General features: G+C 38.5%; 3 protein-coding genes across 3 annotated transcripts in view; 2 read left to right on the forward strand and 1 right to left on the reverse strand.

The window, feature by feature from the left end:
* LOC113046670 (excitatory amino acid transporter 2-like) overlaps positions 1-10,481 on the forward strand; it is a 32,030-nt gene extending 21,549 nt beyond the window's left edge. Inside the window, exons 2-11 of the mRNA XM_026207562.1 lie at positions 91-234; positions 915-1,067; positions 1,180-1,433; positions 2,870-2,975; positions 3,204-3,330; positions 4,739-4,972; positions 7,347-7,541; positions 8,658-8,792; positions 8,955-9,387; positions 10,266-10,481. Coding sequence (XP_026063347.1) covers positions 91-234; positions 915-1,067; positions 1,180-1,433; positions 2,870-2,975; positions 3,204-3,330; positions 4,739-4,972; positions 7,347-7,541; positions 8,658-8,792; positions 8,955-9,387; positions 10,266-10,481 — 1,997 coding nt within the window. The remainder of the gene's footprint in view (positions 1-90; positions 235-914; positions 1,068-1,179; positions 1,434-2,869; positions 2,976-3,203; positions 3,331-4,738; positions 4,973-7,346; positions 7,542-8,657; positions 8,793-8,954; positions 9,388-10,265) is intronic.
* Positions 10,482-10,502: 21 nt separating this feature from the next.
* LOC113046695 (fibroblast growth factor 21-like) lies at positions 10,503-15,892 on the forward strand. The gene is made up of 4 exons (XM_026207606.1): positions 10,503-14,001; positions 14,332-14,409; positions 14,705-14,808; positions 15,381-15,892. The coding sequence occupies exons 1-4, from the start codon at positions 13,809-13,811 to the stop codon at positions 15,690-15,692; spliced, it is 687 nt and encodes a 228-aa protein (XP_026063391.1). The 5' UTR covers positions 10,503-13,808; the 3' UTR covers positions 15,693-15,892.
* A 91-nt stretch (positions 15,893-15,983) lies between these two features.
* On the reverse strand, positions 15,984-22,265 carry LOC113046677 (potassium voltage-gated channel subfamily A member 7-like). Its single transcript, XM_026207574.1, has 3 exons — positions 22,048-22,265; positions 20,408-21,112; positions 15,984-17,638 (listed from the first exon to the last, which is right to left on the reverse strand). Exons 2-3 carry the CDS (start codon positions 21,092-21,094, stop codon positions 16,727-16,729), a joined length of 1,599 nt encoding a protein of 532 aa, XP_026063359.1. The 5' UTR covers positions 21,095-21,112; positions 22,048-22,265; the 3' UTR covers positions 15,984-16,726.
* Between the last annotated feature and the right edge of the window lie 2,838 nt (positions 22,266-25,103).

Below are 25,103 nucleotides of genomic sequence, written 5' to 3' on the forward strand. Positions count from 1 at the left end.
GGTAGGATGTTTAAGTGATCATCACTGTTTATTTACCATGGAATTTCTTTCTTTCTTTGTTTGTTTCTTTCTTTCTCTTGACTTATACAGATAGAATGACGAATAAGCATTTGGGAAACCAGACAAGTGCAGCATTGCAGATGGACGATGGAGTGGAAGCAGCATTAAAAGACAACACAAATCAACAATGCGGCTGGTTTTCACGCAATCTGCTCCTTGCCCTCACCGTGCTAGGTGTGCTTGTGTGTGAATGCATGAATGTGTGGGAGTGTTTGTATACGACTTCAGATCTGTCTGTGTCTCCTTCCTTGGAAGTTCAGAGGATTAAATACGTTTGCCAGTTCATGATTTTATTGCCTGTTTGGTGGTCATAAACTAATAAAGCATAGCAAACCACACGAAGTGATAAGGACAAAGCAGGAGAGATGGTATTATCATAAATAAATGTTGATAATATACGGGAAGAGATCAGTTAATTTTGAATCCAAAAAGGGGGTGTTTATTAAAGGAACAGCAGCTAGAATGATGAAAAAATGGTCATGAAAACTAAAATACTTCTGTTTCGGGCCCAAAAATGTATGATATAAGACCAATTTAATCTCAGTTTGTCAGCTTTTATCTTTCCTCTACTCTTTCCCTATACTTACATTCTTAAAAATATAAAAGATAAACGTTGTCTGTGGTTTTATAACTGTGATCATCGGTCAAACCGCAGACAAATACCAAACCAGCAAGTTCTCAGCAAATTCTTTGGCCCAACACAGTGACACTGTTTATACAACAGTAGTTTGAGATGTTGCAGATACAGGACAGTTATGCAGTGGTGCATGTGAAATACCCAGGAATCCGACAATGGTCCATACATCTTTTCATAAGGAGGCTGAACATAACCGGTGTAATCAACACTCCCACAGGTGTTATCGCGGGCACAGTGCTGGGCATGATGCTGCGTTATGTTCCTGATCTGGACACAGACACTCTCACGCTGGTTTCCTTTCCGGGAGACATCCTAATGAGAATGCTGAAGATGCTCATCCTGCCCCTCATCATCTCCAGTCTCATCACAGGTCAGGCCTCAAGCACACGTGTTGTGTCTTATGATTGTTTAATGGAAACAGAGTGTCTACAGCACATTTATCTTTGTTGATACAAGATCTCTCTCTTCTTCTGGCCCCACAGGCCTGGCCGGTCTGGATGCTCGCTCCAGTGGAAGAATGGGCTCCAGAGCAATGGTGTACTACATGTCCACCACAGTAATCGCTGCTGTTCTAGGGGTCATCCTGGTGCTTGGAATACACCCTGGGAACCCAAAACTCAGGTCCAGTCAGTCCAGCTCCGCCCCCAAGAACCAAGAAGTCAGCAGTATGGATGCCTTTCTGGATCTGATCCGAAACCTTTTCCCAGAGAACCTGGTCCAGGCCTGTTTTCAACAGGTAAAAAGTTGTGCTTGAGCACTGAAAAGTTTTAAATGTAATCACAAGGTCACCCAGTATGCACTTGGGGTCAGTGGTTTACGATGAAAGCGGGGCCCGCCCACAAACAGAGACATCATGGATGAGAGTTTATGTCTCTGATGACTTTTTATTCTCTCTCTCTTCAGGACTTTTCTCTATATTTGTGCTCTGCTGAAACATTTTTTGTTAGCTTTTTTGCATTTCTGTTGTTTAGAAAATGTGAATCTTTTAAAACAGTGGCGCAGTGGGTTGCTTGTTATGTATAAGGGCTGTGCGTATGAGAACCTGGGGTCATATCTAAATTGACCAATGGTTCATGCTGTCTGTGGCCAGTGATTCACAGCAGTTGTTTTTTTACATTGTTTGTTCATGGTTTTTGAGCATGAGGACTTGTCACGCAACTTTTCCTGTCCATCTGCCTAATTTTACTTGCTTCTAACAAATGACAGATGAATTTGTGTAGAGTTTAGCCAGAAAACAATATTAGAATAGTTTTCTCTTCTTTTTTAAAGCTGCCTATTTATTTTGAAGTCCTAACAATGAATGTTTATTTGATCATTTTCATTTAAGCATAGTTTTTTTCCTGCTGTCTGCTAAACAAGGCATAGTCGTTTTCCAGTCATCTTTCATATATTGCAGTTTGACCTGTGTTATGTTGAACGTTACCAGCTAACTTAGTTACTAAAGGCACGTTTTACTTGCATTTAGTGCTTTTCGATTGTTCGTTTTGGAACTGGACTCCTGGCATCACTCATTTGTGATGTTCACTCCTGTTAAATTCATTTAAAGTTATCTTATGTTCACACTGTGGGTTATATTTAGCATTGCAGACACATGTGTTCTTCCATTTATTCTTAACAGGGCATATAATAAACATTATTGCGGTGTGTATGAGGCTGATTCCAGATAACCAAGCTCTCGTCTGAGGAGTTCCTTCTAATTGTTGTGTTTGCAGAGCTTTATATACACCATTTCAAGGCGGATCCACCTGGAACATAAACTCTCTCCGATGATCATTTGTTTGTTTTGAACGCATTGCACGTCACATTTTCATTGAGCAACACTACACTACAAGTACCTTTTTTTAAAAATGGTAATGGGTCAAGACATTTTATGAGAGCAACTCTGCCCAGGATAGAGACTCAAGATTATGACTGACTAAAAACAACACTTCCAAAACAATATTTTCCTATAGACATATCTTTTTGACTATAATATATTTTCACCATTAATTACATTGTAAGGTTTCTCTCTATATAATAAAAATAACACTTATAGTACAGTAATGATATTATAATGATTTAATTAATAATTATAATAATGTATATATATTTACAGTTATCTGCTCTGTCCAAAATAGTTTTGTTTAAAGTTTTATGGCATCATCATCATCTGTTGCTTGCTTCTCTTTTCAGGTTCAGACAGTGATGAAAAAAGTATCTGTCCCAGTCCAGAACCAAACAGAACCGATCCTTGTCAATAGGAAAACACTGGAACACAAGTGGGGAATGAATGTTTTAGGTTAGAGTATATTCAATTTTTCTTTAAAAAACTGGACTTGAAACTCAAAATACATCATAAATGTAATTTTAAGAGCCAGCAACTACAGAAAGTGGCATTTCATGCACATTTGTGATGCATTATTGGAATACTAAATAATGTTAGGAGTTATCAATAGAAAACAGATGAATTTCCGTTTGATTTCACTATTTCCAAATAGTCATTTTTGTCGCCTCTCTGTGTTGTAAGGTTTGATTGGATTCTTCATCACGTTTGGGATCTGCATGGGGAAAATGGGAGAGAGGGGGAAGCTCATGTGCGATTTCTTCAACATCCTTAATGAGATCATCATGAAGATGGTGTCCATGATCATGTGGTCAGTATTCTGCCTTCATCACGAGTGTGTACAATCTGTTGCAACTGAAACAAATGAATTTGTTTGAGCCATTTTGCAAGTGTCATCCAGTCATAAATAACAATAATCTCTGTATGTTTTGACTCATGAAGCATGGGATAAAACAGGCTACAGAAGTGTCGAAGGCATTATTTAGTTTCAGTGTTCAGTAGAGTGAGAGAACTGGACAGAGAGAAATGTATGGCATGTAAGGAAGAGGGTGAGAACAAAACAGGAATCTGAGAGAGTGCACCATCATATTTGTGTTCCCATGAGTAAATGTGGGAGTTTTATTCTGGATGACAAATAGGCCGCAGACAAATACCCACATGCTGGCAAAGACAGACATAGCAGAAAACAGTTAGAGCACTGAACTTATGAATTATGTCTGCAGAAATGAAACACTAATGCTAACAGGTCATTTTCAAGCACAAAAAGAGTGAGACGCTGGGAAGGAACATGTCCATTTCATATTCGAATACATTTTTAACGTTAAAAGAACAAACATGGAATAAGTTAAAATTACCCCAAAATTAAAAGCATATGGTAAACAAAGTCATTCTCTGCTCAGCCCTGAGACCGTCCCATCTGTAACTGTGTTCTGTGTTTTCCGTTCACAGCATGTAAAATATTTATATGGTACAATACACATGATCTGTTGCTGAGGATATATTTAGAACCAGCATTTTAGATGATTTAAATTTAGACCAGAGAAGTAACATCATCTGGGCTAATATGATGATCCTCTTGTAAGGGACTCCCTTTAAAGGCTAATTAAAGGCAGCTGTAAATTAATAAAGAAGTCCTGTGTAAAAAAAAAAGTGTGATTATAAAAAAAAAACATGAAAAATAAATAACACCTTTGTATTAAAGATAAAATAAGAAATATACACACACACACACACACACGCGCGCGCGCGTGTGTGTGTGTGTGTGTGTGTGCACCGCACCGCATACACACACAAATATATATATTCATACAATATAATTCTAATAAATATCAAAGAAAAACATTTACAGATTTCTAATTTAGATATCTAATTCATATTTGTATAATACTTTTAAAAATAAATATTTTCCCAAAGCAATATTTAAAATATTGCCCCAACCCCATTTGCTAAGCCACAATTACATATTTCATTTTATTTTATTTTATTAATATATTTTTGTATATATATATATTTTTTTTTAATTTCAACAAATACAAACTGATTGATTGATTGATTGATTGATTGATTCATTCATTCATTCATTTTTTTTTATATATATATATATATACTGTTAATGTTTGATAAACACAATTAGAGAACTTAAGTGTTAAGTGTTATGGCTTAACAACATTACAAAAAAAAAAAAAAACACTAAATACATTCAATGAATCTGTTTTCAGGTACTCTCCAGTAGGCATTGCCTCCCTCATCTGTGGGAAAATTGCTGCTATCGGTGACTTGGAAGTGGTGGCGAGGCAGCTAGGCATGTACATGGTCACAGTCATAGTCGGTCTCATTATTCATGGCGCGCTCATCCTGCCAGTCATATTCTTCGCCGTGACTCGGAAAAACCCCTTCACGTTTTACTCTGGTATCTTCCAGGCGTGGATCACTGCTCTGGGAACGGCCAGCAGGTACAGACAGCAGACCACTCTTCATGTGTTTCATGCTGATACGCTGATTGAAGTGTTCTGGCAGCATAGACTGAATATTTAACCCTCTGGAGTCTAAGGGTATTTTTGGGGCCTTGAGAAGTTTTGTCATGCCCTGACATTTGTGCTTTTTTCAGTTTCTTATAAATATCTAAATGGGTAAAGTCTAATATCACTGTAACCAGCACAAACTGGGCTATAATAATATGTGAAACCCATGCATGTACATGATTGTATTTTTGAGAAAAAAAATGTTATGCATGGTTAGTGAAAAACTAAAAATGTTAAATCACTTGAATAAGGGAATAAAACACATACATAAAATTGGTTGCCGGAAAAGTTGAGAACTGGAGCTTGTAGCCTAGAATTTTTCTTTCTGAATGATGTGAAAATCATCTTGTTTACTCACTCACAGAAAACAATATATTGATTTAAATTTTCTAAAACACTTTTTGTTGGTAAAAGTCATATGCGAGTAGGCGTCAACTATCATGAATATCATTGTGATTTACACCTGAGAAGACAAAGGCCCGCATAATGAGCTGCATAATGAGCTGCATAATGAGCCTCCCATTCAACTGTGCCACTGTGAGGGAGGACTTACAAGAAAGAGAACAAAATAAAAGTATATAATTTTATGTTTGTAGTTTATTAAGAATATATTTAATTATCCCACAACATAATTTAATATCCACTTGGGGGAGCAGTTAAACAGTTTATTAGGAACAATCAAAGCTGACTTTCAAATTTTTTGGCATCCTTTCTCTAGTCACACAATCCTTCAGAAATCCTTTTAACAATCTTATTTTCTACCAAATAAACCCCATTTATTATCATCATTATTATTATTATTATTATTAATGTTGAAAAGAGCTGATAATATTTTTCAGGTTTTTTTAGGGGGAATAAATCGAAAGAACTGCATTGTTTTTACATTTGTTAGAGTTATCTCTATTTGTCAAATTTATATTATTTACATCAAGCTTTTGAATGGTATAGTATTGTATATTGTTATTGAAACTTCATAATGTTTCACTTGATTATACATTTAGTCAGGAATTATAGTTTGGAAAAAGTATTTGGAAAAAGTCTAACTAGTAAAATGTTTACACGTTATGTGAAAACTAGTACAAATAAATAAAGAGAGACTTACTCTGTTTATGATCTCTGCTGAATAAAGTGCTTCATTCTTTTTTCTGAGGAAATCCATTTCTCAAATCCTCAACCACATCACATCTTTTTGGGGTGAATTATGTCTTAGTCCTCTCATCGCGAAGCAAACAGTAAAATAAAATAAAAACTTGAAGAATAGTCTGGCTGCTTTTTCTTCTGTGTGGGCGTATTCAAGCCGCGCGCTTCAGTTTGAATCTGAATAGCGTGTTCAGCGCGGGGGCGTGGTCACATTAAATATAATGAGCGGAGATATGAAAAATAGACATCGCGTTGTTTTCATATGGATTACTTTATCTCAGAATATTTGTTTTCGGCAGCACTTGTTTAGTTTAAAAGTAGACATTCCAGGCTTTCTATAGATATCTCTCTCATGTCTCTTCGTTGAGTATTCACGGAGTTACAGTTCATTTTAATGAAATGTTTGTACATGACGATCAGCGGAGACAAAGACTGTAGACAGCGCACCTTGTTTGTTATCTTTATTTTATAAGTGCACAAAGGTTTTTTGTTATTATGTCTGTATCCAAAAAAAACTAGACCCTTTACAGATTCGATTGATGTATTGCTCTTATCTGTACGATTAAAACTGAGAGTGTAATTTAAGTTCTTTTTGGGGTTATCAGGTGAAAATGACTCAAAACGCATATATGCGTTAATCGACTCGAAAGGGTTAAAGTTCACTTTTGGCTAAACAATATTGTCTTGAGAAGCAAGATCTATATCTTTTTTTTTTTTACATATAGCACAGCCAAAATACTTTTCTCATGTTAAAAACTATATTTTATACTGGTATGTGGAAATTTGACTATAAACTCCAACATAATGGAAAAAAAAACTAAAGCACATCAGATAGATGACATATTTTTGACACCACACAAATCATCCACACTAACTAATCTGGCCAAACAGACTTTCTGATGTTCTCCAGAATAGAACTCTAGAAAGATTAATCTGTCTAAATGGGTGGGAAATTATGAAAACATGTCATAGAGAGTTGTTTATGAATAAATCTGGGTTTACATCTGTTGGGCCAAACCATTTTCTGAATGTCAAACCAACTGTCAATTTGGCACGGAATATGCATGCAATGCAATCCTATCAACTTTTTTATCATAGTAATTTTTCAAACGACAAATAAGCATTTATTAGACAACTATAATCAATTTAACTCTCTCTTTTTCAGTGCTGGGACATTGCCAGTGACGTTTCGTTGTCTGGAAGAGAATCTAAAGATTGACAAGCGTGTGACACGCTTTGTGCTGCCCATTGGAGCCACCATAAACATGGATGGCACTGCACTCTATGAGGCTGTAGCAGCCATTTTCATCGCCCAGATGAATGACATTTCTCTAGATGGAGGACAGATTGTTACTGTTAGGTAAGGAGATGTGAAATTGAAACCAGACAAATTGTGGCTTTTGCAGTGGAGGGAATTATTTCGAATGGGGTTTTTGGTTTGCTCTGATGTAATTTTCCATATTTACCACATGAACATTCAGCTTTTAGCACATTCACATTTAAATGACTGCAAATTTATATATATTTTTTTGTTTGTTTGTTTATTTTATTTGCTTAGATAAGAATTTATTCTGTACAATAAATTTTTAATATGACATTTGTTGTCTGTTTTAAATATTTGCCTGCTAGTTCTCACAGACAGCATGTGAGTAGTTTTGACTTATGAGTCATATATACAGAGTTCTGGCATGAAATTGAGGGTGCAGTCCGATAGGTCTAACTCAAAAGCATCTTTTCCACTGTCAGGCAAGTAAGAGCCAGTGCTTTAAATGGGCCGGAGGGGGCTAATATGGAAACGCGGCTAATCTGACCTAATGACATCATTATCACATGGCACAGCTGATTGGTTCTTTCCTGTATCAGTAGCCAATGAGCTCACTGCTCAGCATCCAAATATATAACTAGGACTTACCGTAGCAGCTGCAGCTTGCTTCAGAAACCCTCCACCTTCCCCAGCTCCACCTGTATAGATCTGTTATGAGGTGATTTATCTATGCTATATGGGGGTTATTTCATGTATGTTATGTTTGTAGCAGCAATATTTTGTACATGTTCATAGCAGCATGTTGTGGATGTCTTGGAAGTAGGTAGTCTTGCTCTGCCACAGCAGCATAGCAGATCTATTCCGCCAAGACCAAACACATTAACGTACATTAAGTACGTTACATGCCAATCCCTCCCAGAGTTGTCATGACAGAAGTTTGGTTTTGTGATCCTTTGTTTTGTGCCATAACAATCTGGTTATTATTACGGTTATTAAAATTGCTTTTTATTACTATGGCTCTATAATTGTAGTACATTTAAAAAAAAAAACTTTAACCAGCAGCTACATCATAGATGTTCCTACTTTAACTGAGCTGGCAACGTCTTACTATTCCATCTTTTTTTTGAACCCCTCAATAGATCATATCTGTCAGTGCTGCCCCATACCGTCTCAGTCAGGGTGGTATAATCCCCTCTCTTTCTTTCTCTGCAGTATGACAGCGACTTTGGCCAGTGTGGGAGCCGCCAGTATTCCCAGTGCGGGTCTGGTCACCATGTTGCTAATCTTGACCGCTGTGGGCCTTCCAACTCAAGACATCAGCCTGCTCGTCGCTGTCGATTGGCTACTGTGAGTTCTCTCTGTTTGGGTTATGCATGGGCCATTACTTACAACCCCCTGAAGACGGCCCTGGTTTTGTCTTGACTGATTATCAGCTGTCCTCATGAATATAAACAGCTGTCCTGAGCTGTTTTGTGTCAGCTTTTAGAGCTGTCTTTTGTTTGTCTTCAGCGACAGAATGCGCACCTCCATTAACGTCGTGGGTGACTCTTTCGGGGCAGGCATTGTGGACCACCTATCACGGGCAGAGCTTGCCGTGATCGACGGGGACATCCCTCTCTCAGACGAGGAGTTTGTCCCCCCTCCACCTCTCCTCACTGAAATAGACCTCATAGACCCTCTCAAACCACCCGAACTGCCCCCTCGCTCCCCGCGCCCCCCAAAGCTCAACCATCACGCCCCGTCTCTGACCCCTTCACTGTCTCAATCGCACTCTATCCCACACTCGCCCCGTTCCGTCCGCTCCCCGTCACCCCACTCCATTCGTTCGCCCTCCCCTCGCTCCGTGTGCTCTCACTCCCCGAGGCCTTTCCGAACGCATTCCCCTCGTCTTTTATGCAGGACGGAGCCTGGATACTGCGCCCTGCCCACTCACGACAACCAGGTGAGGCAAAAAATATAAATATATGCTTAGATTTTAGGTCTTAAAGACATATATCACCTAAAATGAAAATGCCTGTCATCATTTAATCTAGTTATAATACATCATAGGTGTACTTTCAACCATAAATCTGATAGTAATTTCACCACAATCGTAAGTCACTGTATACAGTATGTTAAAGCTGAAGTAGGTAACTTTTGTAAAAATGTATTTGTGAAACCTGTCATTATGTCCTGAAAGTAGAAAAATAGATAGATAATCTGTGAAAAAAATCAAGCTCCTCTGGCTCCTCCCAGTGGTCGTATTGCCATTTGCAGAAATACATTGCTCCAGGTAAAAAATAACCAATCAGAGCTGCGGTCCGTAAATTTTTTTTGTGTTCAAGATTTACACAATTTATAAAATAGGCGAGTACACCATGAATCCATTTTCCAAACCGTGTTTTTAGCTTGTCCTGAATCACTAGGGTGCACCTATAATAAGTGTTTATATTCAGACTATTTTAGATTACTTCGGGGGTACCGCGGCGGAGTAACCCAGTACCTTTGTGATTCTTCATAGACATAAACAGAGAGAAGTAGTTCCGGCTACAATGTTCTTCCGCAAGATGCAAGCAGTTCTGTTTATTAACCGCTAGAGCGTCAAAAGTTCCCTACTGCAGCTTTAAGACATAGTTATTCAATAAACATGTATTACTGTAGCATATTTACTGCAACATCTTTTTTGGTGAAAATGACATTGTAATGAAATGAGGGTGAGTAAACGATGCATTTCAGTCTAATTCCGATGTACTTATATTGACTTTTGTGTGTGTGTGTGTGTGTGTGTGTGGATAATATGCTGTTAAAAGTCCTTGACACTCATCACTTCACATCCCTCAGATTACAACTCTTCCCAGAGGTTTTCGAGAGAGGAGCAGAAATCGGGAAAGAGACAGAGAAAGAGAAAGAGAGAGACTGCAGGAACGGGATAAAGGGAGCGAGACTGAGGAGGATGAGGAGAAAGAAAGAATGATGGACGAGGTGAGCGACGGAGAAGAAAGCGACGACACAGCGTATGACAGACGCCACACCATCCCACCTTGTGACCTGCCCTGAACGAAACAGACGAAGTTCTACCACATTTTCACAATACTTCTTCTGTATTTCAGAACCCACCTTTCTGGATGAAAGCTGGCATTTTTTGTTGTTTGGCAAAGACGTTGAGTACCTGTGTGTGTCGTGATTTGAGAAACTTGACATAAGTGAATGGAGTGTTCACTGGGCTTCACTATGACTCTTAGTTTCAGCTTTACAGTCTAGCAACAGCAGCTGTTCGTAACTTACAGCTAATTTGCTTTTACAGGATTTCAGTAATAAACCGGATGAATGGCTTTGAGCATTTATTGCACATGCTCTGCCAGTCTTGATTTAATTTCTTCTTTGACTTCCCTATCATATAATTTATCTAGGCTACTGGGGCAATGGTTATAACACTGGATGTCACTGCACTACACTGTTAAACTCAGACTTATTCAGTAGTTCAGGGGAAAGACAGCCTTGACTCATTTGAGTTGCCTTAGTTTACTTTTATAGTCGAAATTTACTTTGTTCAGTTGCCAGTGCAACATTAACAAGCAGTTCAAATGAGTCCAAGCAGTTGGTTCCTATAAACAGTCCAAAGTTTTTCCAAATCTTCCGTTTTATGTTTTCTTTCGAAGGTGGCAAGGATGTCCCAAGCAGCTGTGAGTAACATGAGGTAGTTTCTTCCCGTACCCCTCATGTTCTTTCCACATCTGCATGTCTTAAAAATGTGAATCATACACCAAAAACATCATTTGCATGAACAGATTTACCAATACACTGTTTATATTAGTGAGTGTGACATCAGGCTTAAGTGTTACTGGGACAAGTGCAGTTACACAAACCTGGCGTAATACTTTTATACTGTTGGGCCTCGCACAGCTTGTCCACTCTCATACTGTGTGAACGTCAGTGTAGTTCTTACTCACATCCAGTTATAAAAATCAAAAAAATGAAATATTTTTTTTTATCAAATATATTTTACATACTTTAGAACATATAGCCAGATAATTGCAATACTTTCTTTTAAATAAAGATTATTGAATTATTAAATTGTAAATGATTGTAAAATTACACATTATAAATTATTATAGTATTAAATTATAATTGCTAAATAGTCAGAGGTCAGTCATTTTTAATTTGTATAAATTGATACTTTATTCAGCATTGATGCATTAGATTGATCAAAAGTCAAGTCAAGCCAGCTTTATTTGTATAGCACTTTATACAATAATGGTTGCATCAAAGCAGCTTTACGGTGTTAAGCTGGAAAATAGTTGGTCAGTAATGCAGGAAGACAATAACAAAGAGTCATTTTCATCTGAAGTTCAGCTCTCTTTGACTCTAAAGACATTCAGCATGTTACAAACATTTCTGTGACATAATAAGTGGTGTTCTTTTGAACTTTCTATTCACCGGAGAATCCTGAAATTGCATTTGACTTATTATACGTATTATGTTTCCACAAAAGTATTAAACTGCACAACCCTTTTAAACATATAAAAAACATATAATAATAATAATCAAGTTTCTTGAGCAGAAAATCATGATATTTGAATGATTTCTGAAGAATGGAGTAATGATGCTGTTGTAAAAATGTAATAATATTTCCCAATATTAGTGTTTTTACTGTATCTTTGATTAAATAATTACAGCCTTGGTGTGCATTAGAGACTTCTTACCGACCCCTAACGTTTGAATGGTAGTGTAATACGATAAAACAGAAAAGATTGATAGCTTAATAGTGTCTCCTTTGAAATAAAATAAAGAGCCAACAGAGACTTAAATAGCTGAAGTCAGGAAAAAGAAGAGCCAAATTTATTGTAAAGAGTTTCGGAACACATCCTACAATGTCTCAAATTGTGCTCAGATTTGCCATCTCAGATTTCAGTATGAATTCTCAAATTCCTCATCAAATCCTTCCCCAATCGTAAGCAATGGATATTATGGCTCTGTAATCTTACTGCACATCATTTGTTTGGGTTAGTATTGCTGAGACGGTTCTAAAAACTCTCTCTTAAACTATAAAAATAACAAAATTTTCCTTCCTTTACCATTCTAGAATTATTTCGATGTTAATATTGTTGTAATTTGCTATTATGGAGTTATTATTGTCTAGTGTTGCACTTGAACTAGTAAAAATTAGCGTGTGTTTTGTCTGACTTATGTATTCATGTCTGAAAGACTTCATTTCCCATGAATTCTGCTGCTGTCTATGGGGTGGATAATAAAATCTTAACGATTTATTTGACTTATTGAGTGGTTGTCCTTTAATGCCTTTTGTGTAAGAGTCGATGTCAACCACGAGGCACGTTTAAATCCTGTCTCGCTCTCGTATTAAGACCATTGGGCGAATAGAAATCCCTACATGCACAGAGTCAAAGTTTCCACACATTGATGAGACAAAGACATCAAAACACTTAATCCGCTCAAAGAAGAGTGAGGGAGAGAGCGGCAGATGGCCAGAAAGACGTCAGTCCTCCTCATTCGTCCCAGGACAACAGTGAGGCGGGAGACAGATGATTACAAGGGACCCTGGACGTCACAGAGACTGAATGCGAAAGCTTAAAGGAGTTGTATTAGGATGAAAGAGCAAAATGGCAATTGGGGAAAAGGATTTGAGTTTTTCAGGGACTCTGATTCTATGATAAAAGACATCAGTCAACACTTAATGGAGTTGAGCTGTCTAATATCTTGAATCATGTACATCTAATAAAGATTGAGAGACCGGGTTAGCATGTGTGTGCTAACTTTTGTTAAGATAAGACTTGCACACTTTTTCTGATCCTAACTTGATGCCACACTGCCCTCTCTAGCTGGCGGGACGGTAGTGTCCTCACGTCCTCACAGATGAGCACGAAACCCCCATTGAGTGCTTTTTATTGTCTCTTATCTGTTCTGTTTAAACTGCCACCTCCACTCCCATTTCCTCTTAATCCTAGGAAATAAAATTAAGGACTTTATATTAAATAAACAGTGAATAATCTGTACTATGCAAACTAATTGACTGTATGTTCTCCTCTTGATCCAGAAGTCGGGTTCCCTGTCCTCTGAGATCAAAGACGTGACTGACATAGTGAAGATTTACCATCAGTTTATCCTCCTTCATTTCCTGAAAACAAGTTTGTTATCATTTTTCCTTTTCGTACTGGAGTGACTCATGTCTTCTCTGTCGCTCTCTCATATAAATACGAGTTTACAGGGACATGTCTTCGGTGTAGACCATCTCAGCATCTGGTGGGCTTGGAGATATCGCTACTCAGTGTTTTTTTTTTCACAAATGGGATTTATCCTCTTTGTTTTTATATATCATTTACATTTTAAGTCAGTTTTACGGTTTATTATTACATTATATTATATTTGATGAAATTTTTACTTTTTTCATCCCGTCTGTTTGTATTGAAGCCCACCTGGTCGGTTCGGTCAATCATGCTTTTTACCAGTTTTTTCTTTTTTTTGGCTCTGTTTCCTCCTCTTCATTGGTGTATGTATGTTCCTGAACAGAACGTGCTTCTGCCGTTCGGCACACAAGTCAGGGAACGCTTGCTCTTCACAGGTAATCTTCACCTTTAACCTGTTTCAGTAGCTGCAGATTGGTTTCTGCTTCTTTCTTTTTTTTTGAGCTGCACTGTTAAGATGTTAGGATCCGCTTATTGTGGATAACTGTGACATGTGGTGCTTTCTTCTGTCAACAAGGCTATCTGGAATCAGTCAATCTTTTTACTTGGTGTGGTGATGTGACAATAAAACCTTTTATTTCAGGGAACTTATTTTGCACTGCAACTGTACTATGCTTTTTAATTCCTAAAGAGCAAAGACTGCCTTGAGGTAAAGTCAATAAGTGTGTTCATGTTTCTGTGTGTGTGTGTGTTTTTGTCCATTTTAGAGAACAGAAAGCATGGGCTGTTCCTTGAAATGAAGCCTGATGGCTCCGTCCGAGGGTCCCCAGCAAAGAAGCGCAACTGTAAGCAAGTGCTGAAAACATGAGTTATAGAGCACAGTTTACTGTAAGAGTACTATTGTAATCATGTAACCATCATTATAGCCTTACTTCTCAGAACACCTTATCAGAAAAGATAACGATTCACAATACCTGTGATAGCAAGGGTTATGCCAATAATAACAATAGTTGTTTCCCTTTTGGTTTGATGTTGTGAAAATATTTTATAGTGGCAGCAGTTGTTAATATAGAGGTCCAAAGGTGATGTGTGAATGCTCACAGCGCTGATGGAAGTGTGGTGTTGTTTGCCGCTCTGCAGGTGTGCTGAGCCTGCGCTCGGTCAAAGCGGGTGAGACGGTCATCCAGAGTGAGGCTACATCTCTCTTCCTCTGCGTGGATGATGAAGACAACTTGAAAGGACAGGTCTGAACATACTAATGTCTTCAGAGATTTAAAATATCCAATAGATTATGTTTCTTTTTAAGAAAAATAAATCTGAAAATATGACAATTAGTTCAAAAGACACCATTCTTTTGTAGCAGAAAGCAGTGTATACATAAAATGGATACTAGCATTTACTATGTTTCCATTTTAAAAGCAAATTGTACAAGCAAAATATGAAATTTTATAATATAGAATTGTTTAAAGAATACCTTATATAGTTAAGGTTTTTAAGAAATTAATACTTTTATTTAGCAGTGAGGCATTTAATTGATCAAAAGTGACATTTATAATATTACAAAAAATATTTCAAATAATTTTTTTTTTTTAATTATTATTATTATATCCTGAAAAAAATGTATCATGGTTTTTACAAAAAAATATGCTGTTTTCAAAATTTATAATAATTATCAGATAACGATACTGAAAATGTTGCTTTAACCATCACAGAAACAAACTGCATTTTTTAAATTATAAATAATTATATAAAATATCAAATTGACCAATTAAATGCAAACTTGGTACTGAGTTTGTTTTTTGTTTTTGTTTTTCAGCTGCATTACTCTGAAGGAGACTGCACCTTCCACGAAGTGCTACTGGAGGATGGATATTCTTATTTTCTTTCTCCACACTCCGATCGTCCTGTGTCGCTCCACTCAAAGCAGTCTGGGCAGAAACACAGTGCCCCACTTTCTCGGTTCCTCCCCGTTATGGATTATCTGTTGGCGGTGAGAGAGGACAGCCACATACAGGAGGTGAAACATTATATTAAGGACATAAATCTGGACTCTGATGACCCACTAGGAATGGGACATCACTCTCAAATCCAGACTGTCTTCAGTCCCAGTCTGCATACTAAGAAGTGAGGTCTGGAGAACATTGGTTATGGAGGCATGCTTTACATCATCACTGGACTGCCAGATTTAAAATGTTTTGTTACTGTATTTTTATTTTTGCCCGAAACTGTATTTATTTGAACTTATTTATTTATTTGTTATGGTCTAAAATTATTAAAATTACCTTAAATATTGTTAATATGAAACAGCATATGATTATTATGTAAAATATGACTCTTTTAAAGACATGAGATATCAGCTGGAGAAGATTCCACTTTCAGTTTGTTTGTTCGTTTTGTAGATCACTGCGCAACTTCAGTATGATTTTTGTGTGATTACAAATTTTAATAAATAGTACACAAACATGGCTCAGCGTTATACAATACATAGAGCACACACACATTATATATTACATGTTTTCCTAAAAAGTTTTTGAACACACACACTCACGTCATTTATTCACAGCATTTCAACAATGTCAGAACAGCAGTAACACAAAACTGTTCCAGATGAATGATGCTTAAGACTTTATCCATTCATTGCACAAAAAATCCCTGGCACATTCATGGCTGCAACCCGGGTGACAAAGTTCATGCCATCTAAGTGATACCGCATGGCTCTTCTCCCTACGAATAAGTCCGATATATATGTCGACAACTGCAGTAAGCAAAGGTTCAAATGCTTTTATTGCACAACACAGCTCAGCTTATCCTCAGCTATTCTTTCAGAGATGGCCCTCTCTGAATAGATACAAATAGTTTCACAAATAAATACATTCAGTGATTTAAGGTTTAAGATCGTGCAGTCAAAATAAAAGTTTGGTTCCCAGAAAGTTAGGAAACATTTCATAGATGTTTTATAGATAGATAGGCAATGTTTTTTGTAACTTCTTCATACCTTTCAATTGGATGCTGCATCTGCATTTTGTACCTTCTTCTCAGCCTCTTTTTCTGATTCTTGCATTAATTCCTTCCCATCATCCCCATATGTTCAGTGAGTCACAGCGAGGCAGTGTCCTTTAAACCTCCTCCATCTCTCATTCCTCTTCTTTGATCTCCAGTCTCTCAGACTTGAGTGACCAGCGGGTAAACGCTCCCTACACTTTGCACTCCGGTCGGACCCACACAAAGCCCAGACAGGAGAGTCCCATTTAGAGGGGCACAGATCCCCCTATAGGCCATGCCTCCTTCAAGAGGAACGCGGTCTCCCTGTTCCCCAGGCCCTTCCTCAGCATCTTCTCCTTCTTCCCCACCTTCCTCCTCCTCCCAAAGGGAAGTGCTGACGTGTGTGTATTCCTGGTTGTCCACACACTCCGTTTCACGGTGGTAGAAGTAGCTGAAGTTGGAAACGATGACGGGAACGGGAAGCGAGATGGTGAGCACGCCGGCGATGGCACACATGGAGCCCACCAGCTTTCCGCCCACCGTCATCGGGTACATGTCGCCATAGCCCACTGTCGTCATCGAGACCACAGCCCACCAGAAGGCTTCTGGGATACTGGTGAAGGCAGTTCCAGGGTTGTCCACCTCAGCAAAGTACACGGCCGAGGAGAACAGGATGACTCCGATGAAGAGGAAAAAGATGAGCAGCGCCAGCTCCCTCAAGCTGGCCTTCAGCGTCTGGCCCAGGATCTGAAGGCCTTTGGAGTGGCGAGACAGCTTGAAGATCCGGAAGACTCGAACCAGACGGATGACCCTAATGATCGCCAGCGACATGGACGGCGTCGCTCCCTTAGACTTGGCCAGCTCTGTGCCGAGCGTGACGAAGTAGGGAATGATTGCGAAGAAGTCTATGATGTTCATCACATCCTTGAAGAAGGACATCTTACTGGGAGAACAGGAGAAACGCATCATTAGCTCAAACGAGAACCAGCAGATACACATGGTCTCCACCAGGAAGAATGGATCTTGAAAGGGAGAGGACATTAGGCTGTGCAAGGTACTGTTTCCAGCCAGGATAGCCTGGTATGACGCTTGCTGCAAAAGAGACAGAGAAAAGAAAAAAGATATGGATAGATATGGAAACTGGATAGAAACTTATGACATTGAAAAACATATTAAGCACAGCCAGAGTATAAAGTGCATTTTCTGTATTCAAGGTATGTTAAGGTATGATCCTTAAACGTGTAATAAAATAAAAGATAAAACAAATAAATAAATAAACAAGCAAAGAGGAAGCAATTGAGTTTGTAATAAAACCTGAATCAATATTGGCTTGGCTTTTCAGAGGTGCGAGAACTCACAGGGTTAAAACTTGACCCAGCGATTTATTATTATTATTATTTATTTATTTATTTATTTATTTATTTATTTATTTATTTATTTTTTAATTTAATCTCAACAAACAGTTAAGAATCTCTATCGAAAAGATAGACATACACGTAGCTCTCTAACAGTAGGGTGAATTCGTTATAACATTTGACCTTATTAGATGGGCAATCCTGCTCACTGTCTAGTTTTAACAACTTGTCATGTTTGTAACTTTTATTACATAATTTATTTAAAAACAGCAGTGTTTGTAATAAGTCAAAACAACAGCATAATGATGAGGCCTTGTTTATCTTAGTTTATTCAATGTAGATTTTAATGCTTCCTCCACAAAGCACATTCACTCAGAGGAGCAGAGCATGCAGCTTTATTTATTTTTTTGTGTTACATTGTATCTTTAAGTTGATAAAACTGTTTAGTAGAAAGCTAATTTCTGAAACTACTTTTAAGGCCAAACATGTTTTGCCTAACAAGTGCCCGATTGAAACAAATTGTTTGCCCATTTGACACCCACTTCTTAAGTGAAGCTAAATGTCCCAGTACATGACCTTTGACTCAAAGGTCAATCATTTTTGATCTTTATCACTCCATAAAAAAATGTAAAAGGTAACCATAGTAGGGGCATTTTCGATGTATCCATAAACACATAGAACCTAACTTAAGTTTCCAGTCATATAACAAAGCTAAACATATGTTTGGATAGAAAACAGATTTTTAAATAGTAAGACGGGAGATTAGAAGATATGACATGTGAGATGTGAGCTCGTATGATCGTGTGGTCTGTAATCTTGTCTCTGGCTAGCTGGCTGGTAAATGTTCCCTATCGTAGTGCTTACTTAGATTTAGCTGAAGTCATCATAAGTTGTGAAAGTGTGTTTCCATTCCTATTTCAGCATTTGAGGGTGTCTGTTTATTAATGCAAGCTCCTGTGTCTGTGTTAATATGCTCTGAAGGGGTGTCCTTACTCTAAAAATAACGCCTTAGATCTCTAAGGTGAAACTTGAGAATGTACCATCTCTCTCTCATCTGCTTTAGTTTACTGGTCTGAGCCATGCAGAATTACTGAGCTGCTTTGGCAGCATGTTGAGGTTGCAGTCTTGTGCCGAAGCAGTTGGGAAACTAATTTGATACTCTTTACTAACTTTCCCTCCTTGCTCCTAACCCACCCTGTGTCTCTCTATATCCCCTCACTCGATCAAGCACAGACGCTCTTTCATACTGTCACCTGTCACCTTGTCATTTCTCATCTCCTTCCCTTTTTTTCTATCTGTGTAGGCCGGTTGCATCTCTCCAAGGACACGTCACTTGACTGTTTTCCAACCCCCCAGTGTCTTTACTCCAAATCTGTGTATCAGATTTAACGACACGTCTAAAATAATCTCAGCAATAAACCTACACTCTCTTCTGCTCCTGAACTTTTCATCTGCTGTTTTCTTTTTATGCAACCTCTCACATTTTAAACTTCCCTTATTTGTGCGATTTGAAATGTGTGCACATTTTTTACATTTGTATATGAAACTATATGTAGTCAGTAAGAATGCCTTTGTGTTCAAAATAGTTTAGCGTGTAGCATTAAGCATTGTTTTTACATTTGATAGAAATTCAGTATGCAGTGTACATTTACATAGCACACTTCTTGGATTCATTTTTGCACTAAAATTCAATGTGGCAACAGAACAAGTCAACCATTAAACATGTAAACATCTCAGTCAAGTACATTGAGGTGCAGACACATTAGCAAAATTTCGCTGGAATTCACAGAACAACAGTAAATGTGACCACACATATGGGCTTTCAATTAAAATAGTTATTGATATATTTTAATAGTATAGTAATAGTAAAAATATAATAAATGTTGTAATATTAAAGTTGCAACATAACCGAAGTAGCAAAAGACCCTTTCTTCCATATTGTGATGTACATCGAATTTAAATTGATTATTTAGAAGAAAAAAAAACATGTCGGGGACTTGGTTCTGTTAGTTGGTTGTTGATTGGAGGAAGGCGGATCTTAATGAGGTCAGTAATTAAGAAGTTCAGGATTTATGTGGACTTAATAACTGGAGAAATACATCACCAGAGAGAAGTCTTTAGTTTTTCCCCAAGTTATAAAATTTTGATTAAAAAATTAAGTAAAAAAAAAAGAAAGAAACATATCATGGATGCATCAATTCACAGTAAGATCAATGACATGCACTCTAATAACATTCTTAGCAAAGAGATAGGGTGAATTTTCTTTTCATGCTAACTTTAAATAATATATTAATATTAATACATTTTATTTATGCTCATTCATCTTTATATGCGCAGTAACCCATCTGCTTCATGCAAACAGCCATTCTAACATTATTTCATATTAATGTTTTGTGCATTATGTGTACTTTTAATGAAAAAAATGAATCCTGCATTTTCTGTATGGAAATATGAGCTGAGATCAGTTTGCTAGTGCAGACACCTGGTCAAACACTGTTCTTCTCACCTCTCTCTGCTCCTTCTCTACTCTGAAGTCAGGCAGCGTCTCCAAACAGAAGATGAGGATTGAGACCACAATCACCATCACGCTGATGATGGCGATGATACGGGCACCTCCAGAGGACTCGGGGTGCTCAAAGAGCATCCACAGCTTGCGCTGGATCTCATTGTCTGGCAGGGGCCGAGGCTCCTCCTTGGGGAAGCCCTCATCCTCTTTGAAGCGAGCCATGATATCCTCTCCCAGCTCATAAAAGCGCAGCTCATCCAGGAAGACATCTAGAGGCACACTGGCAGGCCGCCGTAACCGACCTCCGGACTGATAGAAGTAAAGGATGGCATCAAAGCAGAATCGGTTGCGGTCCAGAAAGATCTCATTTCGGAGTGGGTCAAAGTAGCGCAGACGCCGCTGAGGGTCACCGAGCAGAGAGTCAGGGAACTGGGCCAGGGTTCGAATCTGTGTTTCATAGCGCATGCCTGACACATTGATGGCCAGACGTTCAGACAGGGCCCAACCTCCCTTCAACATTGAGCCAGATCTTCGATTCTCTCTCTTCCTCTCAACCTTCTCTTTGTCACCCTTTTCTGCCTTGTTGCGCTGGTCCTTGAGATTCTTGTCAATTTCACTGATCTCTTCCTCTTCTTGTTTTTTGGCCTCTGTTTCCCTGTCCGGTTCTTCTCCTTCTCCTTTGTCCATCTTTCTTGTTCACTCAGTCTGTTTTATTGAGTAGAAACACAATCATTTCAGCCAAGCATGAACCCAGCGGTGAAAGGTTTGTTAAATGGGTGTTAGATCGAAACTATCAATCAATCAATCAATCAATCAATCAATCAATCAATCAATCTAGTATATGCATATTTAAATTAAATGTAATTTACATTGTATTAATTGCATTACACTTGTAAATTGCTAAAAAAAATGTGAATAACTACAAATACAAATAACAGAAAACATGTTGAATTTCATGAGTTAAGTAGAAAAACTGAAAAACATACTCCAATTTTTTTTTTCATTTACATGAAATAATATTTACAGATTATGTGTAATGCAGTTTAATTTAATACATTTAAATAAATAACACGTTTATAATGCTAAATACTTTTATCTATTTTATAATTGGTACAGTTGAATTAAAATGTGAAATAGACTGTGTAATAGAAAAATAATCTGCTCTACAACAAGACATTTATACAGTCCCGTTCCAGTTATGTAACTGAAGATGGTACTTCTCCTGCCGTTCCATGAAATCATATACAAACATTTCATGTACTCTATCAGAACCCTGTGCTGACTCCCAGAGACAGATCCATTACAACTTTGAACCTCACCCTAAGAATAAGACTACATGACATCAGACAAATAAATCAAATTAAATATTAATCAATAATTAAATAAATACTTTTGTCAAAAAAATAAAAAATCAAGACTATTAAACCATCCCTGTTAACAGAACCAGTTTATGTAAAGACACCAAAACATCCTTTCAGTATAAAACAACTGTAAAACAAGACTTAAATGAAGGTAAGGGGCAAAAATGTTCAATAAAAGTGCCACATTCCCTTGCAAGTAAATATCTCAGAAAAATCAGAAAATTGGTATTGAGGTTTGGGTCTCTGAAAAGTTTCTGAAAAGACTGTCCCTCCACTTACCCTCTGGCGCTAGTGTCCGTAAATCCAGAAAAGTTACCCCACGCTATCCGTAATTCTTCCCTACCTTCACCACACCATGAGCTGTGTATCTAGTGTCCCCCCTTTCTGCCAGACGGTCTACCCTATGAGTCCAACAGGAGGTGTTTTCTCCTGTACCCTGTCCTCCGCTCAGTCAGTGCCCTAAGGATACTTAAACCTGTTTGTAGGTCACTGTCTTCACTCCCTCTCATGCTCACTGCAGCACTGGGGAATGCTGTCGTGCTGAAATTCAATCCAGAGCCCCTCGTGCCCTCATCGGCTCACTGTCTGAAACATCTTCAAATGCCTGTCTCTCATTTTATCTCTTTTATATTTGTTATTCTCATATTTGTTTATTTTTATGTATGAATGATAGGTTTTTGCATTTTGTTATTTTATCCCACCCCAGCAATTCTGCCAGGAAACAAAATAATCAATTATTCCGAATATAAAAAACCTGCAAATATTATTATACATAATAATGACCAAAATTAAGGTTTTTATTTAAAACGTGTATTGGAAAGGAAAATATATCGAAATAAAAAAAGAAAAAAAATGAAAGGTTTTCAAGTCACTTGTGTATTTTTTTATAGTACATTAGTCATTTAGTTCATGATTATGAATAAAAAATATATATGTAAGGGATAATCAATGGTTTGCTGTGCATTAAAAGATTTTAAATGCACAACGTGGAGGCCAAGAATCACCCGATGTGTAGCAATCTGCAATCCCCGACCTCTCTCTCTCTCACTGTGTTTATGTGCGAGTGGTGTGTGTATCATTTAAAGCAGCGCATTGATATAGAATGGGGATTAAACTGACTTGGAACTACCTGTTCATTAAGTAAGGAATAATGTACATCCAGCCGGTTGTTCTTGAAGAATAAATCCCGACAGAGTGATCAGGACCCCGATGCGAAGTGTATCCGATGCTCTAGCCACCTCAGCTGGCTCCTCTCGATGTGGAGGAGCAGTGGCTCTACTCTGAGCACCTCCCGAGTTGCTGAGCTCCTCACCCTATCTAAAAGGGAGCACCAAGCCACCCTACAGAGAAAGCACATTTCGGCCGACTAATGATAATAGGTGAGAATAGAAACGTAGATCGACCGGTAAATCGAGAGCTTTGCCTTGAAGCTCAGCTCCTTCTTTGCCACAACAGACAGGTACATCAACCGCATCACTGCAGAAACTGCACCTATCCACCTGTCAATCTAACACCCCATCCTTCCATCACTCATGAACAAGACCCCAAGATACTTGAACTCCTCCACTTGAGGCAGGAGCTCTCCACCAAGCCACCCTTTTTCAGCTGAGAATCATGGCCTTGGACTTGGAGGTGCTGATTCTCATCCCAGCTGCTTCACACTCTGCTGCAAACTGTCCACACACTGAAGGTCCTGGCCTGATGAAGCCAACATGACAACATCATCAGCAAAAAGCAGAAACGAAATCATGTGGTCCCCAAAATGGACACCCTCCAGCCCCTGGCTGTGCCTAGAAATCCTGCCCATAAAAATTATGAAGAGCACCGGTGATAAAGGGCAGTCCTGCTGGAGTCTAACATGTCTAACTTACTGCCGACAATGCGAACCAAGCTCCTGCTCCGGTCATACAGGGACAGATGTGGGGGCACTCCCGGAGCACCCCCCACAGGAGGCCGCAAGGGACATGGTCAAATGCCTGCTCCAAATCCACAAAACACATGTGGATTGGTTGGGCAAACTCCAAAAAATCCTCCAGCAGACCGGCGAGGGTATAAAGCTGGTCCAGTGTTCCACGACTGGGACGAAAACCCACAATGTTCTTCCTGAATCCAAGGTTCAACTATCAGCCTAATTCTCCTCTCAAGTACCCTGGCATAGACTTTCCCAGGAAGGCTAAGGAGTGTGATCCCCCTGTAGTTGGAAAACACCCTCCGGTCCCCCTTCTTAAAAATAGGGACCACCACCCCAGTCTGCCATTGCAGAGGCACTGTCCCCGACTGCCACGCATTGCTGCAGCCAAGACAGCCCTCAGCTTCTGCTTCCTCAATGGATGACATGTCGGTGGGGTTGAGGAGATCCTCAAAGTATTCCTTCCACTGTCCGACGATATCCCCAATTGAGGTCAACAGCTGCCCACCTTCACTGTAAGCAGTGTTGTCAGGGCACTGCTTTTCCCTTGTGAGGTACCATACAGTTTGCAAATATTTTTTCGAGTCTTTCTCCATGGCCTTACCAAACTCCTCCCAGACCCAAGTTTTTGCCTCCACAACCACCCGAACTGATACCCATCAGCTGCCTCAGGAATCCCACAAGCCAGCCAGGCCCGGTAGGACTCCTTCTTTAGCTTGACGGCATCCCTTACTTCTGGTATCCACCACCGGATTTGGGGATTGCCTCCTTGACAGGCACCAGAGACCTTACGGCCACAGATCAGAGTGGCTGCATTGACAGTCGAGGTGGAGAACAAGGTCCACTCGGACTCCATGTCTCCAGTCTCCCTCAGAATCTGGTCGAAGCTCTGCCAGAGGTGGGAGTTGAAAACCCTACCGGGGGCATATAGCCCTGGACAACAGCTCTTAGGATCATTTGGGTACTCAAACCCTCCACCACGATAAGGTTGCCATTCAAGGAGGAGATAATAATTAGCAATAGCATAAAAAATACATAGATTTAAATACTTTAGTGGTTTAATTTCAGTTTGTTCCATATTTGATAAGGTTTCCATATTAAAATTGAAATCAGCATTATAAATACTAATGTAGCTATTTTTGTGCTATTTTGTGAATAATAATAATAATTTATTTTAAAAAAAATATAATTTGAATTATGATGTATACTTTTCATTGTATGATACATAGAGACTTTCAAAACAAATATGTCACAGTTTTAAATGTATTATTTATTAGTATTTCATATTTTCTTACACTGAAGCCATGAATCATTGTGATGACTGAGAGTCTGATGCTGTGTGGCTTAACTCGACGGTTTATTCACTTTTTTTAGTAACTGTTGGGACAAAGTATATAAAATACAAAATTAATACATTTTGTATCAA

Source organism: Carassius auratus, chromosome 3 (assembly GCF_003368295.1).
Source record: "Carassius auratus strain Wakin chromosome 3, ASM336829v1, whole genome shotgun sequence".
Taxonomy (NCBI): domain Eukaryota; kingdom Metazoa; phylum Chordata; class Actinopteri; order Cypriniformes; family Cyprinidae; genus Carassius; species Carassius auratus.

Excerpts from the sequence above, each read along its gene's own strand:
- LOC113046695 (XM_026207606.1), top strand. The coding sequence starts at position 13,809 with ATGAAATTTTTACTTTTTTCATCCCGTCTGTTTGTATTGAAGCCCACC. Across the intron at positions 14,002-14,331 it reads GGAACGCTTGCTCTTCACAG|AGAACAGAAAGCATGGGCTG; the intron begins GTAATCTTCACC and ends TGTCCATTTTAG. Across the intron at positions 14,410-14,704 it reads CCCAGCAAAGAAGCGCAACT|GTGTGCTGAGCCTGCGCTCG; the intron begins GTAAGCAAGTGC and ends GCCGCTCTGCAG.
- LOC113046677 (XM_026207574.1), bottom strand. The coding sequence starts at position 21,094 with ATGGACAAAGGAGAAGGAGAAGAACCGGACAGGGAAACAGAGGCCAAA. Across the intron at positions 17,639-20,407 it reads TAGAGAAGGAGCAGAGAGAG|CAAGCGTCATACCAGGCTAT; the intron begins GTGAGAAGAACA and ends TCTCTTTTGCAG.